The sequence below is a fragment of the Toxotes jaculatrix genome, chromosome 23 (genome assembly GCF_017976425.1).
Source record: "Toxotes jaculatrix isolate fToxJac2 chromosome 23, fToxJac2.pri, whole genome shotgun sequence".
Taxonomy (NCBI): Eukaryota; Metazoa; Chordata; class Actinopteri; family Toxotidae; genus Toxotes; species Toxotes jaculatrix.
In genome coordinates, this window is record NC_054416.1 from 4,779,146 (window position 1) to 4,794,150 (window position 15,005).

A 15,005-nucleotide genomic window follows, 5' to 3' on the forward strand; every position below is an offset into this window, starting at 1 on the left:
ATACTCAACAAGTTGGACTGTCAACAGTTCAACTACTGAAAGACAAAAGACACATTACAAAGTGTGATAAGAATTTTCATTCTGTAATTTTTATCATGTAAATGTGGCCTAATTGTTAATATGTCTTCTGGAAAATGAAAGACACGAAAACAGCGGTTTTGAGAACCCATAATTGCATACCAGCAAGATTTTCATCCATTTTCCTTTTATGTTGGTGGTTGTTTGTCCTGACCTTGTGGTTTACCCACGTCGTTGTTGTTGTTTACCGTTGTGCTCGCAGTGTACAGTGTGTGAAGAGTTAAAGCAGAGAGCGTGAGGAAAGAGGGGAAGGGGGAGGAAAGGGGCAGAGAGAGAAAGAGCAAAAACAGACCAGAGATACTTGTGGTGAGAGGAGGAGTGGTTTGAGACTGAAGCCTCATAAAAAGAACAATTTTGCAATGGGTGAGGAAATAAGAGAGGGAGGGAGGGGGGAGGAGGGGGGTCTGCTTGCAAAAGGATTTTTTTGGGATAGAAATGTGCAGAGGGAAAAATATCCCCAAACCAATAAAATCATTTCTGTTTTGCTGCCCTTCTCACTCCTCTCGCCTCACCTTTCTTTCTCTCACTTCTTCTTCTTTGCACTCTATTTGTATTCACACATTTTTTACAATTAATTTTAAGAGAGGCGAGCCAGGGCGTAAACTTTTTTTTTTTTTTTTTTGCATAAAGCTAAATACACACACACACATACAGTATACACACTTGCAGTCTGCAGCCAAGTCTCGCCAAAAGGCTCAGATGCTTCAAGAATACCAGATGCTCAGCTGGAACACACTTCTTTGAAAAATATGACCATTCTATCACTTTTTCCAACTCGTTCCTCAGCACATGACTGCTGGCTGCGTGTCCACAACAACCAGCACCATAACTGTATCCAGACTGCTCCATCTGTGGGTCTCCAGCAGGCAAAAACCTGGTCTGTCTCAGACCTTTGTCACACATCACCTGTCTTTGTCTAATCCTCTTTGTCTTTGCACTGTAATAATCTTCCTCAGCACCTCAGGATCGTGATGGCTGGAGCAAGAGACAACAAAATGCCAATGTGCCTTTTAAAAATCACTTGTTTTTTAAAGTGTTGTGTTTCAGGACAGATATTATTCTCCAGAGCAGAACGTATTGGAGGAAAAGAAGCTGAGAACCAGAAACAAGTGGAAAAAACTGCAGATGTTGACTCGATGGATGATGATGATGTAATCATCATCTGCTTCCAACAAATTAACATTTTTACTAAGGACAAGGAGTGTATCATGAAGTTTTCCAGTTTTTAAAAATGGTTTCATATTTTTCTCCTTTTTTTGAGCAGCCAAAATTCAATATTCCAGATGTGGTTGCATTTAATGTTGTTCTTTAGCCTGTAGCATGAACTTGTGTGTGTGTGTGTGTGCAGTCAGGCACTGGTGAAAAGATTCTGGGAAAAAAAATTGTATGGATGTTTGTAGAAAATAGTTTAATTTCACTTCTACTGAAATACAAAAGTGAAAACAGGCAGGAAAAAAAATCTCATTCCATTTTATTGATATGATCATCATTATAAATATCATTACCATTATCATTGTTATTAACTAAATCAGTTCACCTTCAATTTTGATCTGAGTAAAAAAAAAAAAAAAAGAAAAAAAAGCACCATCTGTGTCAAAGTTCATAAATAGCATTGCTTGTTAATCTGTGCCAACGTCTGGGTAGTTTCAGGGGTCGTCCCTGAACTCACATTTACCCCAATGATCTGATCTAATTCACCACAAGCTGAATGTAAACTGGGATTCATTTCCATCATTGTCATGTTATGCCTCTGTCCAGCAGGACTCCAAATGACAATGTACAAAAGCAAAAAAAAAAAAAAGAAGTCATTAGAACTTTACCAGGAGAACAATAATAACAATAACCATACTTATAATAACAACAATTTCCCATAAAAACGATAATAATTAAAAAAAATTGCACCATATTATTGGAAACTGTACCTCTTGCTGACACATTTGGATAAGCAGCCCTGCTCGTGTTTGACAACAAATGCACTGGAATGTTTCAAAACTGTCACTTGTGAGATAAAATATCACATTTTTATTATTATTATTATTATTAGTTATATTTTTTCCCGTCTGACTGCTTGCACTGAAAGAAGAGTTTCGCCTGCAAGTCTGAGTGTCTGAAGTTGCAGTTACATACTGTAGCTGTGTGCAGACATAAACATAAAGTATTTTGGTTTTAGGTGTGTTGACAGGGGTGCAGTGACAATCAAGGAGGGCGTCCCCCTCCAGCAGCCTCATGTGAAGCCTGACATAATTCTGGTTAAACAAATACAAATTATAAATCACGTGTGCATGTTCAAAAGTCTGCATCCATCAATAATAATACTTTGCGTAAGGAATGTGCTATTATACTCAGCTCCATTAAATCCATCCAAACATCAGGTAATAATAACTAAAACTCGACATGGGATTGTTTTGAAATGTTCCATAATGGAGCTGATACGAGTACCAATACCAGAACAATACTTATTTCAGTACCTTGAGAAATATGAACATTTTTGAACGTATGAACGTTTTTTGCATTAACAAAAATGTTAGATGTCGTCTGAACAAAGTACTTTTCAAACTGTCTGAAGTGAGCAAAATGTGATTTAAATCTGCGGCTATTTGATCAAAGAACAAGCGAATTATGAATTTGGCTTGACTCCCTGGTACCTGATGCTGTGGACACATTTCTGGCCGTACTAAAGAAGTCTAAGGTTTGATACCCAGCTCTACTTAGTGGTAGAAAAAAAACCCCAAAACAAATACAGGTGACATTGCATGGCTGACCTTCAAAACTTTGCCAAAATACTGGCTTTAAGAGCAAGTGTGATAATGAAACAATGAGTAAAACTCTCAAAAAAAAAAAAAAAACCCAGTAAATTTGACAGCATAAGTATTCCAGAGGAAAAAAAAAAACTCCAGAGATGATGAATTTCTGAGTAAAACCCAAACAGAAACAGATTGTGGTGATGAAACTAGTGAATCGGACAGCAGTTCAGCTGAAGTCGTCCAGTTAAAGTAGAGGAAGGAAAGAAGGAAGGGTGTTTTTTTTTTTTTAATATCTGGGATTTGAGAGAGAAGAGGCGGGGGGAGTCGGTGAAGATGAGTCTTTGTATATTTCCCTTCTCTATGTGAGATTGTGGGTATGTTCTTTAATCTCTGAACGCAGAACAGTACATGTAAATAGTTAACATACAAATACACATTTCCTGATTTCAGTTTCTAGGGCCTTTCTCTTTTTTTTCCTCTTTTGTGGCACATACAAACCACCCAAAACTTAACACATTGTCCCCTTTCTGTCCCCCATTTTCTCTGTCAGCTCTCCTCCTCTTCCGCTTCTTCCCCCTCTTAGTTTCCATCTTCACCCGGCCCTTGTTCTCTCTCCCCCTGTCTTTCTGTCCCTCTGTGGCAGTCTGTCAGTCACCCATCTCTTTGTTTACACCTTGTCCAGGAGGGATCTCTGGAAGTAGAGGAGGCGTCGAGGGGTGCCGTACTTCCTGAAGAACAAAAGTGCCCCCAGAGTGACGACCACCAGCACCAGTAGCAGGAGAGGGATCACCACGGCCACGGTCACCAGCCACTCCCTCTGGATGATGACGATCACCTCCTCTTCCCGACCCTTCTTGGGCTCCTCGCTTTCGCAGCCCATCCAGTCAGTGAGCACAGACTTAGGATAGCCGGACTCCACCTTCATGTACTGGTTGTTGAACTTCCAGTACTTGTTGGCTTTGTAAAAATATGTGTAGGCTGAGGAAAAAGGGAAAGATATTTTCATTATCTTCCAATCTGCTGTTACTGTTACCAAATGCCAGAAAATTGTGAAAAATGTCCAACACAGCAGCAAGTCTGCACATGTGGGGACCAGAAATTAAGAGATGTTTGGCATTTTTGTTTAAAAAAAGGCTTAAACTACTGGTCAGTTGTCAGAAATAGTGGCCAATTAATTTTAATTCAATAACAGATTCACTGTTTTGGCTCTAAATGTCAGCAACACAAAATCTTGGACTACAGAATACAAAATACAAGGGTTAATGATGAAGAAGACTTACATCCATCTTCACTCATGATGGCAGCTTTGATGTTGTCTGGCGCTCCGCTCCACATGTTGATGGGCTTTGGATAGCCACTGTCCACGGTGCGAGTCTTCTCGTTGAAACGGTAATAGCTGCAAATAACACAAAGGCACAACTATTAAAGATCTACGGCAAAAGAAACCCCGGACATAGGCATTTTGTCGTGAAAATCGATTCTGCTGCAGTGGGTGTTAGATATTAAGGTTTGAGTTCTTTGCTGTATGTTACCCTCCTCTCTCACCTCTCATTTTCCATCATGTCTCTACTCTTAGATATCTAAGAAAGGCAAAAAAAATGCTGCATAAATATAAAAAAAAAAAGAAGATTTACGCTGCTACTTGGGATAGAATTTATTCTCAAGTCATTTTGAGTCTGAGCTAGAGACCTGAAGAGTAAGTGAGAGCTATAACAGGTGTTTGTTTGAGCAAAAGGGAAAGCGATTTAATCTATGCATGAGTGCTGCAGGAATGTTTCTGATGTTTCATATTTAAAACTTTATTCAGAGGGAAGAAAAAATATTGGGAGTGTGAGAAGATAAAGAGGAGGAACTCCCTGTGAAAAAGAAAAAACAGAACTCACTTCGTGCCTCGGAAGAAATACGTCTGTCCTGTTGGTGTGTAGAAAAGAGCAGCATCAAACTTGTCTTTGGGTAGACCGGTGCCCAGGTCCTTTAGGCTCTTAGGGGAATCTTTTTCCATGCTGGACTCACTGAAAACCCAGTACTTGTCACCTGGAGAAGGAAGAAAAAAAAAAAACAAAGATGAGAAGAACAGAGATTGAAAGCAGAAAGGATGAAGGATCAGAGGAGAACGGAGATCAAAGAGGACCAGACATTCACAGCTAAAGCATGACAGTCATCAGCTGCTTTCATTCTGATCTCAGATGGAACCTACCCTTGAAGAAGACAAATTTCCCATCATCCCTCTCATAGGCGGCGTTGATATTTGAGGGCAGGCCCCTCCAGAAGTGACCAATGGGCATCGGGTAACCTGGCAACACCTTGTTGTTACGCACACGCCAAAGCCACTTGTCCTGCAGCACACAGGGAGTTCCATATGAGAAGAGAGTACAAGAGTACATATGAAAATGTTTGAGAAAAAACTGGGCTCCTGTACCTTGAATACAAACTTTTCCCCTCTGAGGACAGCGATGGTGTCAAAGTGTCCCTCACAGATGTCCGGGGCATGATCTGGCTTGTCGGGCTTGGTTGGCTTTGTGGGTTGAGGAGGAGGAGGGGGAGCCCCAGACTTGGTTCCTGTGGTAAAGGTGTTGAGAGTGAGAGAAGAGAGAAATGGTTAATTTGCAGTAAGACCAACCAACATATTTAAAATAAGGCTTGATTAACCATGCACTTTATTTGCACACATATAATCTCTTATTATATGTGTTAGTTGGAGGCTTTCGGCTGACTAATACATTTCCAGTGCTTTTAGGAGAACGGCCCACCATAGATTGCCTGGATGCCTCTGCGGTCATCGTCAGGGAGCTTGAAGTTCTCCGTATCAAACCACTGGTAGAAGGGGGCCATGATGGCAGAGGGGTCGTTGGAGTGCTCCAGACCCAGAGCATGACCCAACTCATGGACGGCTACCAGGAAAACATCATTACCTTCAGGGAGAGAGCGAGAAAGAGAATAGTTAGTTTCATCTGTTTCAGTTTGTAGTTTGACCAGCCTTTCACCATCTACTCTTCTTTCTCTTACCTCCCTGGTCGACGTTCCCGGTGGTCCAGGGCTCGGCGAGGTCAAAGTGTGTGTCTCCCCCGATGCCGTTTCCAGGGAAGTAAGCATGAGCCAGGAAGCCGCCCTCGCCGTCGAACGGTGTGCTGTCTCCGTGGAAACCCTCGGCGAAGGAGAGCATGATGTCTGCATACTTGTCAACCTTGCCTCTGATGTTGTTGAAGGGGATCTCTCTGAAGGTCAGCGGGATCACGCTCTCCCACACTTTGAACGCCTTTCGAATGGCTTCAAACGTGGCTCGTTCCCCCACCTTGGGGGTGTAATTCTGTATGCTGTTATAAAGAATGGAAAGACAGAGGTTTAGGGCTCGGATAGCTGGAGTCAACCCATAATAATACACAAAAGGGAAGTGAGACAATAGATAGGCAAATAAATATTTATCTGTTATAAGTTACATAGTGCTTCACAATAAAAGCTGAAGTTTTCATTCTTCAGTGTTTAGTCTTTGTATTCTTTGTAAGTTTTCTTAGTCTTAGTCAAAAATTGCACATAAGTTCATTCAGTTACAGGATGAATTACATCCACATGTTAAACTTTAGTAGTAAAGTCAAACTGTTGATTAGTGTAGGTGTGTGTTCTGACCTGAAGGTCACCTCAGACTTCTCCCACTTCAGACCCTGCACGGCGTATCTCTTCCTCCTCAGGTTAGTTTTCAGCTCTGGGCCGAACTTGTCGGGGACACCGCACCGCGGCCGGCCCATCGCCCTGGCAACAGCAAAATAAATTTCCCAGTTTTCTAACTATGCCAAATATTTTAACCGCTCTGAAGGACACATTCTTTGTGAAAGGTGACCTTGCTTTCTTGGACCCTCTTTGTCTTGCAAATGATCTCCAGACTTTTAAAATCCACAACTTTTCATTTTAACAGGTAATAATATGAAACCAAGCAGTTGTGTGTTATTGAATCGTTGCCATCAATCAGGACTCACTGTAACGTGTTGTCGTCTATGGAGCCGGTCACAGTCAAACCATAAAAACTCTGCATGGCTGCTATCGCTGTTTCGATGGACTTTGGCGAGCGGATGGCCTGGGCTCTGACATCACCTGGAGGCAGGTAGCCATACTTCTGCAGCCAAGCCTGAGACAGAGGGAGTGACAAAAAGATAGATAGGAAATTATTTGTAATTCTATAAATACTGATGAAGACTTTTGTTTGTGGGATGGTGAATCATTTGCTTTATTTAATGTAATAAAACTGTCTCAAATTAAAGCGTAGCTAATACAACTTGTGATTTTTGAATCACAGAGATCACAGACATTTTATAGGCCCAACAATTTGATCAGGAAAACAGACAATCAGGATGATTAACGTGTTTTATGCAGAAGAGGAAGAGCGTGTGCTGCCTCTTAAACAACACCGCATATGGCTGATTGCAGTGATTCTCAACGGGAACAACAAATAGAGGACTGACATTAAGCTTCTAAAAATACAGTGAGAAGGCTTTTATTTTATATAAGGCACTTATTAGGACTTTTGAAACACATAATTATTATTTACTTGTCTGTGTTTTACTTTCTTTGTGAATTTCCCAGTCGCTCTGATGGGTCTTAGTCAGACGTGCCAGGAGCAACAGGAAAACCACCTGAAAACATCTTAGTCAACAAAAAGATGGGGACTGGCCACCTGTGTGAACTTGTTGCTGCTTCCAAGTTTCAGAGCTTGTTTAGACCTGATTCTCTGAGCTTAGATGTGTAGTGCAGATTGCACGTTGAATAAGGGGAACAAAGGCTGTGTGTGTGTTTGCATGAGTGTGTTTTTGTGTGCCAAGCTGACTTGTTAGCCTACATAACCTCCTCCATAGCAGTAACTCAACATGTTAAATTTATTGTCTTTTCTTCACGTGACTGTGACATTACCCCGTTTATAAACTCTTAAAAACTAACACCAAATCCTCACATCTCCCCTGGTTTATGCTGAGCTCGTTATGGGAAACTTTGTTGTGGGGTCATAAGGAGAGATGAGAGAGGAACTGAAAGCCAAATAAAACACACAATCCAAAAACACTGATGTCATTTCAGTCACAGTGACCCACAACTCTGTCTAGACTATTGCAGCCAAAGACAACTGGAAAAAGTAACATTTTCAGCAGCATTTGGGTTCCTCAAAGCTTTAGTTTAAGATCCTCCTGCCGCAGTCTCTGTCTGTCCTCATGTCAACCAAAACCACCACTATTTATCTTTACACATGAAAGGCCGGCCTATTCTTTCCACTGCCTGCTGCTGGTGGTCTAAGACTGGACTGCGACACTGTTAAAGGAATAGTTTGACATTTTGTGCTTGTTCACTTTCTCCCGAGTGTTGATGTCTGTCCACTAAACAGAAAGCTATGCCCGCAAGTTTTTTTTAGCATTGTACAAAGCCAGGCTAGCTTTTCCCCCCTGTTTCCAGTCTTTGTGCTAAGCTAAGCTAACGGGCCACTGGCTGTAGTTTCATATTTGACAGATAAAGAAGAGTGATATCAATCTTTTCATATCTTCAGCCCTTTGCTAGAGTTGTTGAGGCTTCAGTGCATCTTTAAGTGTGTGTTTCCAATTACGTATCTGCACACACAGAGTTAACACACATTTTCATCTCCACCACAAATTAAGTCGGTGGAATTACCCCAAATTCCTGGCGTCATCTAAACCTCAGATATCTCTCGTTCCACTGTTAGTGCTGCTTTTCTCTTCAAGCCTTCCTACGACAAGTGAAGGGAAAAGCAGGGGGAGGGATGGAAATGTAGCAACTGGGCAGGACTACCTGGCCATATACAGCCTGTGCACACACAGCTACTGTTAGTCATGTGGTGGGCAGAGAGGCCAGAGAACAAGGTTCACTTATGAGGACCTGCAGAGAGGCAACTTTCCCCCCTTCTATCCATCTTTGCATATTCCTCCCTCACAATTTCTTCAAGATTTCTCTGGATTATTTAAGCATCTAGTTCATTTATTTTATCCCCTGACTCTCTCTGAGTCAATCTGCCTCTAACGCTGACCAAATTTACTGTCTCTGTCTCTCTGCTCAGTGCTGCTAGTGTGTCCTGTGGCTCCAGTGTGGTGACGCGTCTGCTTCTATAAAAACACTCCCAAGTGAAAAGTCTCCCCCACACCGTCAAGACCTCCACTTCTCTCCTCTAGTCCCAAACTGCTCCGCACCACCGCCACCACCTCCGGTTGGGACGCCAGGTATCCCAGCATGCACCCCTCCTCCCTGGAACTCACAGCAGCCACCATCAAAGCTTCTATTTATTGAGACTTGTACATGGCTGGTATTGTTGGCCTCGGAGTAGCTAGGTAGCTCGCTGAACAGCCATGTGTGGTCAAAGGGCTGTCTGCTGCTTTGGTAAACACACCCCTGGGTCTGTGTGCAGCCTTGTGTGTGTTCAGTGACATGAGGTCTGAATGTATAATGCACAGACAGTGAAACACAACCAGCGTGATGTAAATGTAGTGGAACAGGTTGTATTTGGTGGAGCTGTGTGATGTACACATGGATTTTGTGACCTTAATGTGAACTTACTGCCATGTATAGAGCTGAAACATTTAAGTAACTGAATTTTAGATCACCTTTTAGTTATTTGGGTCATTTTTTAAGCAAAAAAAGCAAATATTTTGTTGTTTTTTGCTGCTTTTCCTTCTCTGAAATTCTTGTAAACTGAATATCTCAGCAAAGCTTCACTGCACATGGCTGCCTGTAGTCTTTACCATCTCAAAGTTGAAGCAGCAAAATCAAAATCACTGAAAACCTACTCAAACATGGCTTTATTAACCTGCGGGGAGATAGCTGACGCCAGGTTTGTTGTGAGGGGATTGTTTTAACATAGGTGCCCTCCTCAAGATGGGGCCTCAAGATCAGGAAATACAGTGGGGGCCCACCTTTTAAGGCCCCCTATTTATGTCAGGCGACACTGTGCCTTAGTGATGCATATTCTTGAACAACTGTTCAGTCAACAGCTTCTGAAGTTCTGTGGTCCACAGGTACTTGCTAACTTTTGTAATCCATTCTTTAAAAATGTGACAATGATGCTGTGCAGCATGCATCTCATTTGTCAATGTCCGGTCACCCATCACAGGGCACGTACATTCCCTGTGACACAATCTTACTCACGACACTGAGCTGTGGTTTGTTTCCTGCAGGCCCTACAAAGAAATTCAACCACAACTTCCTACAAGAACTTAAAACAAACAAAAAAAATCCCCAGTGCTTTTATAGATTTATGGTAAGAAACAAAATTATGACGACAGAGAAAATTAAGTCATTGTATTGTTAAATGCATCATGTGGGTGTGTGTCTATTTTCATATCTACTAAAGGGAAGTGGAAATTAGCGGATGTGACTTTATGTCTAGAGCTGTTGTCTGTTGTACATATTTAACCATGTATACATTTTGCACTGCAGTAATGTGTCTGTTAAACTATGCCAAAGGCTGCAAGTGTCAAAACACTGTTAGTCTGAAAGATCCAAAGCCTTTGATTGCAAACTATTTTTTTTCCCCCTAACTTTAGAAATGAGTTGGATATTTTATTTCCAATCTTTAAAATCTCACCAAGGCCGAGGGAAGAAACAGGACAGACAAGCGAAGGACGGCAGGAGATGATCGAAAGTGCAGGGTTACATTAGAAAGGAGAGGTAAAGACATTAGAAGGAAGAGCGGTAAAAGAAAAGCAGGGAGAGCGAGGAGCTAGGAGTATGGCTGAATTTAAATTTGAGGGACTGAGTCAGATGTTCCTTTCGCTCTGTGCCAACGGAAAAAGCAGAGAATTCTGCTCATGAGGGGCTGAATCTCCCATCGCCTCCGTTCCTTGGCTTCTCTGACTCCGTTAGAACCCACACCAGCGCTGTGTAATACTTTCTCAGCATTTACATTTGTACCGGGTCAAACAGGTCAAATAATACCATCACTGAATGGTTTTACTCTGCTTAACGAAAGCTTATTACGCTGTTACCTGCCAATTGTACGCTAATAAATATCAAACAGTATGGTACTCGTTATGCAGTACCATTCATAAATCACACTTCATTAATGATGCATTAACACAGTTATTGGTTGAATGCATGAAATAAAAAACTGAGCCACCTCTGTGACAACTGAATAAACAGCATTGGCTGATGAAGACTGTGAGATGCAGCTGAAAGCTCCAGAAAAAAGCTTGTAAGTAGACCACAGGCTGGTTTTTTCTCAGCTCTCTGAATCTTGTTACAGTACGAAGTATTTTATATGTAAAATCTTAGTCTATGAAGTAGAAATGAACAGATAAATCTTGTGTAGAGTACTTCTCTCTGAAATGTTATAAATGTAAATGTAAATGAAGCACATGGTAATTGTCCACTGCCCTTTTTCACAGGAAACTGTCCAAGTCTTCGTACCAGATATCAACTTCAGTCACATCCAACCAGCTGAGCACCTGAGACTGTAAATCTTGGTCAAAACTGTGGTAGAAGTGCATCTATCTGGACAAAGACTCTCCACTCTACACTTGCTAACGTCATGGTGGAAACTTTCTCTCTTTGATGTCCTCTTTGTTACCACTGTGGACCATTTTCTTAGCTATAGAGCAAAGATAAGCTCCCTCTCTCCCTTGAAGTCCACCAGTTTCTCATTAAGGCCGATCCAGCTGATTATTTCTGACGTTTCTTAAGTGACAGCTGCTGCCTGTCAGAGCAGCCTGCACCAGATCTTGAGCAAGGCTCTTCTTTGATGCTACATCAACAGCGACTCAAGTCGAGATGAGGAAAATTGAACCCAGATGTGTTTTGAACAGATCTGTAACCCTCCGCTGCGATCACGAGACCAGTGTCTCCACATGGCAACGGGAAACCTCCAAATTTCTTTTAGCCAGATATGGAGAGATCCAGTTTTAGACCCTGTTGTTTTCATTGCTGCCCACTTCCTTTGCTCACAACATCCAACTAAGCATTTTATTTAAGTACAAAAGGTTAGGCAAGGCAAAAAAAAAGGAGAATGGAAACAGATGCAGGAAAGCGCAAAGGTACTTGACTTCACAAGAAGAGGTTTCATTTTCAGAGCCAAAATTCTCTATTGGTGGAGCTTCTCTTTTCACTCAGCGTGGATTAAGTGGGTTTAGTTTGTTAAAGTGAAGTCAGAGAGGGATCTTCAGATGTTGAGCAAAACTGATAAACCACAAAATTCCTCTAAGTTAAGTTTCTCCTCTTGAGTTCTGCTTGCTCAATCGTCCCAGCCCCCCAAAAAAGAGCTCCATCGACATTAATTAAACATTTACGTCACTCGGTTGTTCTTTTGTCTTTGTTTTCTCTTCTATCTTTGCCGTTCCAGTTTAGTCTACATTCTCCACACACAGACGCCTCTATCTTTTGATCACAGGGTTCATATGCAGCTCTCAGGTGATGTAATCCTGAACCCATAATTAAAGTTTATCCTGTTTCTGCATCAGGATTGACCGGTGTGTCTGACAGCATCACAGCACCGTCTTAAAACCGTGTACAAAACCTGTATCAGCAGACAAGACGTTCTCTTTTGATCAGATGTGTCCCACATTAAATTCCTGCACTGAGGGTTAACATTATTATTTTAGCACTGAAGTGGTTCACTGCTGCAGTGATGTTAGAGGTGTTGTCCTACAGCTGCTAATGACAGCACTGCAGTAAACAGTCATGTTTTCTTACTTTGTTTACAGACATTCATCACTGTGTCGGTGTGTCCGCCGCAGGAGGGCAGCGGCCTGTGGCATCCTGTAAACTGTCTGACTCTCTTGAGTTATCCACCATGTCTGGCTTGACTCACACGCCAGCGACTTGTGGTCAGTGACTAAGTCCTCCTTCAGTACTACAGCACAGACTCTTGTATGCATGTCTTCTGTGCTTTTTTTAAACTCTAAAGTTACAGGTAATTAACTCTTTGCTCTGTAAATCAGTTTCCTGTGATAGCTGAGTATTAGTGGTACATCCTGTCTTTTACTGAGAAACACCTTGTATCCACACTTCCTGTCAGCCTGTGACCTAATACTGATGTGGTGTTGTAAATAAAGACATTAAACATCAGCTGTGTTTCCATGCACTTATGACCACTGGTTGTTACTGATGTTATCTACAAGGTGAACTGGAACGTTCAGAGATGAAGGTCTACCTTTAGAGCAAATCTTAAATGGGCTGAGACCGGTGGCGCCCAGGGTGCTCGTACCCGGTCATTTACAAACCTGCACGAGACCTGATGACAAAATGTGTTGTTCAGATGAGGGTTAAACTGCACTTTAGTGTCTCCAGGCCGGGGTTTCAGAGCCTCATGCCTGAGGCCTAAAGTCTCCCAGATGGAGCACCTCATGTCCAGCTTGTTGTGAAGGCAGACCAACTTCCCGGCCTGCTGTCTCTGCAGTCTGCACAGGCGGATGAAAACCATTAGCCCCCTCCCCCATAGCACCACCACTGCCACTACCCCCTCTTTCTCAGAACAAAGCAGCTCAGCTGAGGTTTTCTAAACTGTACATTGCCTCTGCATGGCTGGATCTCCCCCTCCTCCTCCTTCAAAAGCCACAAAAGTTTAGACTCATGACATTTTTTTCCCTCTGGATGAAGTTTCATCTTTTGTTACTGTTTCTACTCAGATGGACTCCTTTAAACAGTTCTTAGAAGAAAAAAAAAAACAAAGGTCAGAAATGTTTGAGGGAGGGAGAATAAACATGAAGGGAATATAAACAGTTCCAGTGCAAGATAAGAGAAAACATCTCAAACATTAGAAAGACACTGCAGATAACAGCAAAACTACAAGTGATAGGAGTTTAAAAACACATCAAACCCAGAATCCAGGCTTTACAGTGTAAATGTACAGGAAACATTATAGACAACTTTAATTAAGAGAGCCAGAGATTTAAGAAATTGGATATAATGGAAAATACACGTTGTTGACTCATTATAGCGTGAAACACTGCATGTATGAACACATATATAAATATATACATGTGTATGGTCTAAAATAAATGAATCCTGCTTTTCCAAGCCACTTACCTCGGCTTGTAGTACATTTGCAGAGACGGAGGTAAAACCAAAGAAGGAGAGACCACAGGCCAGGGTGAGGAGCTGGGACAGCATTCTGGTATCTGCAAACTGCTGCCCCCCCAAAAACAAACAAAAAAAAAGTTCAGAAAACTAACTCTCTACACGAGTCCCACCGTCCTGACGGTGAACGACGAAAAAAAAAAAAATCAAAATAACACAGATCGATGCAACAACTCCGATATGTCTTTAAAACGTGGCAGAAAACGCTGTCGTATCCGCATGGACACTTGGAGCGCAGCGGACAACTTTTCCGCACGAAAGCGACTCCTTCAGAGCTGAGCTGAAAACAAAGTCCTCAAATCATCAGGTGGCTCTGACAAATGTGCAGCTGTTGTTGACTAAAGCTTCATAGTTTGGTTTCCTTTTCCTCGGGTGGTGGGATTGTCTGAAGAGTGTGTGGACGTGGTCAGAGAGAGAGAGAGAGAGAGAGAGAGAGAGAGAGAGAGAGAGAGAGAGAGAGATGGATGGATTTTCCTCTGGATCCTCCTCCAGATGTGCGGACGTCATTTTCTTTCGTGGCTGCGTGATAGCAGTATTAATTAATGATAGAGACACTCGGATTTGAAGCAGTATGTAGGTACTTAAAGTATCAAAATGGCCCCATTCATAGTGTTTATGTATCATTCATGTGTTACTGGAATATTATTAGTGGTGCAATAACATATAAAAACAAATTTTAACATATTTTTAAGATGCTGGGTTGTTTTCCTACACCATTGCATCATATTTAGCAAAAATCCTAATCTGAAAAGTACCTACAGCTGTGAAATGTTGTGGACTAAAAGGTACAGTATTTCCCTTTGAAATGTGGTGAAGTAGACGTATAAAGTTACATACAGTCTATATAATAAAGTACACTTACCACAAATATGCACCAAAGCACTTTTTGACATGTGCTTAGTTACATTGCGCGACTATGCCAGTCACGACCTTTGTAGTATTTTTAAACTGCAATTTCACTTTTACTGAAAGTCTCTCTACACACTGGAAACTTGAAGCCTGCAGTGAGGATGGAAGTGGGAGGCATCTTGAGTCCAGCACTTAAACTTTTGAAATGAAAAATATTTGCATGTACATAGAGTCTGGATTTATGAACTATTGGATGATTTTGACCTATTTGACCTTAAACAA

The 15,005-nt window shown here is 41.8% G+C and overlaps 1 protein-coding gene across 1 annotated transcript; it reads right to left on the bottom strand.

Annotated features, from left to right (window-relative positions):
* Positions 1-1,532: 1,532 nt before the first annotated feature.
* mmp14a (matrix metallopeptidase 14a (membrane-inserted)) lies at positions 1,533-14,273 on the bottom strand. Its single transcript, XM_041031173.1, has 10 exons — positions 13,824-14,273; positions 6,794-6,942; positions 6,447-6,569; positions 5,829-6,136; positions 5,573-5,734; positions 5,242-5,381; positions 5,020-5,158; positions 4,706-4,856; positions 4,103-4,218; positions 1,533-3,800 (listed from the first exon to the last, which is right to left on the bottom strand). The coding sequence occupies exons 1-10, from the start codon at positions 13,905-13,907 to the stop codon at positions 3,490-3,492; spliced, it is 1,683 nt and encodes a 560-aa protein (XP_040887107.1). The 5' UTR covers positions 13,908-14,273; the 3' UTR covers positions 1,533-3,489.
* Between the last annotated feature and the right edge of the window lie 732 nt (positions 14,274-15,005).

Excerpts from the sequence above, each read along its gene's own strand:
- mmp14a (XM_041031173.1), bottom strand. The coding sequence starts at position 13,907 with ATGCTGTCCCAGCTCCTCACCCTGGCCTGTGGTCTCTCCTTCTTTGGT. Across the intron at positions 6,137-6,446 it reads AAGTCTGAGGTGACCTTCAG|CATACAGAATTACACCCCCA; the intron begins GTCAGAACACAC and ends TCTTTATAACAG. Across the intron at positions 3,801-4,102 it reads CATCATGAGTGAAGATGGAT|CCTACACATATTTTTACAAA; the intron begins GTAAGTCTTCTT and ends CTTTTTCCTCAG.